Here is a 1,973-nt window from a genome sequence, read left to right as displayed (position 1 = left end):
AAAGTAAAGGTATCCTTGAAAATGACCTAAGTGGTCGAAACATTGGAAGGTTTTTAAAAAAAGAATAAAGTTGAGAAAAAGGATCAAATATTGTTTTTAAATAGATAAATTAATTATTATTTCAATTTATTTCCTTTGAACTACTGTCTTTATATATTCTTATACTCTAATCAAATTTTACAAGGTTGTTCTTTGTTTCTATTAAGCTCTGAAGAAACCCTGTAACGATGGTAACTGATAGATATTTTTTCCGCTATATTGTGTATTTTTTTACCACATTCCTAAAAACAAAAATTTGAATTATGTTTTTAACGCCGAAACTGTCCATTACCTTAAAATTTTTTGGTGCTCTTTAATTACTTCATAAAGTTCTTTGTATAGTTTGGAGTTGACAGATTCCCTTCCTTTACCATCCTGGATATAACTATATTTCAGGGTTGAAACCTGGAGTGCTAGAACAGAGAACTGAGCATACAGACACATGAGGACCTGGTAAAATAAACAAACGTATACGGCCAGAAGTATTCCTCCCCAAATAATAAGCAATATCTCGTAAACGAATACAGCTTCGTAATAAGGAGATTTGTCAATCGGCAATGGATACCATCCGCCAAGGATCTTCTTCTTCCCTGAAGTGACTGCATGCATGTTCCCAGTGTGGTACATAATGTAGTCCACGGATATTCCAGGATCTATAATAGATAATATTACTACGCTCGTATTAATGAGAAAAGCTGCCGAGCAAAGCTTATTGCATTCCGAAGTCATCTTTGAAAAAATTGATTTTGCTTCGCCTTCTTTAGATTTCGGAATTCCAAAGAAATCTTTTTTTAACAAATTAAACAACCTACTCTGACTGTCTATTCTAAACCATAGTACAAGAACCTTACAACATATCTGCAGAGCTGGAAGAGAGTGCAAATTTAAAAATGTAGCCTTCTGTATGTCGACTTCGATCATCCAATAACTCAGATATTGAGAAACGATGTAAGGTATTGTAAGGAAAAGTGTTGTGATGACTTTGAATTTGAGGATTGAGTTTTTCTTTCTAGTTGTCCTGTAGTCATTAATGATCTTCCATAACCCAAAGAACTTGAGATACTTCATGTCAAGACCATCGATGATGTCTGAGTCTAAGATGGCACCTTGGTTGTCCATCGCAGGCTGCTAGAACAGAACTGATGGCCGCTTAAGGATATCGGATATAAATCGACGCCATATTGGATTATTCATGTTCCTATTACCGAAGGTAGATGAGAATTCTAATAATTGATTTCCATATCGTCGGTTAAATGGATCGGAAATTAATTAATAGCAATTTCACTTCTAGAATTTTCATAATAAAGGATCGAATTAAACTGGAACAGGATAAGAATGGATGATGCAACCTACTTACCATACGGAAGACATTTTGGTTCTTATACTAAAATAAATTATTTCCTAGCTCAAAAGTAATAATTAAAAAAAAATCAATAATATCAATAAAACAATCTTGGAAAAGATCAGGAAATACCAAGATTTAATCCAAGAACTTATAAAGGTATATCCTTCATATACAAGGAGGTAATATCTTGTAACGGCCTCATCTTAGACGATACCATTCGCTCAGTCGAGAGTTTGAAGCTGTCTGAAAAAGTATAAGAAGAAAGGCAGAAAGCAGTTCTCCTAGGCACAGTGAGTATAATTAAATAAATATAGTATAATGTTTGAGTCTAACCCTTCACTTTGGTACGGCTATGTGAATATTTCTAGCAATAGCAAAGAATGTGTGAAATTATAAAATAATAATAATTGTAAAATTAAAATGTCTTTTTGAAACAAATTATTTAACAATAATTAACATTATTTCGGTGTCTACTTTCAAAAAAACAACAATGAATGTTGCTAACTTCAATCGAGAAAACATTTTTCATTTTATTAATTTTCATTTTGTACATATATTTAATAACTAGATATTTAGATCTATATTATTA

The 1,973-nt window shown here is 32.0% G+C and overlaps 1 protein-coding gene across 1 annotated transcript in view; it reads right to left on the bottom strand.

Annotated features, from left to right (window-relative positions):
* The window catches only part of LOC136795971 (odorant receptor 10-like), a 13,010-nt gene extending 11,852 nt beyond the window's left edge, over positions 1-1,158 (bottom strand). Inside the window, exon 1 of the mRNA XM_067048238.1 lies at positions 332-1,158. Within this exon, the coding sequence (XP_066904339.1) occupies positions 332-1,158 (827 nt within the window). The remainder of the gene's footprint in view (positions 1-331) is intronic.
* Between the last annotated feature and the right edge of the window lie 815 nt (positions 1,159-1,973).

Source organism: Halyomorpha halys, unplaced genomic scaffold (genome assembly GCF_000696795.3).
Source record: "Halyomorpha halys isolate HHAL.00 unplaced genomic scaffold, Hhal_1.1 Scaffold28.1, whole genome shotgun sequence".
Lineage (NCBI taxonomy): Eukaryota > Metazoa > Arthropoda > Insecta > Hemiptera > Pentatomidae > Halyomorpha > Halyomorpha halys.
This window is presented reverse-complemented; position numbering and strand designations above follow the sequence as displayed.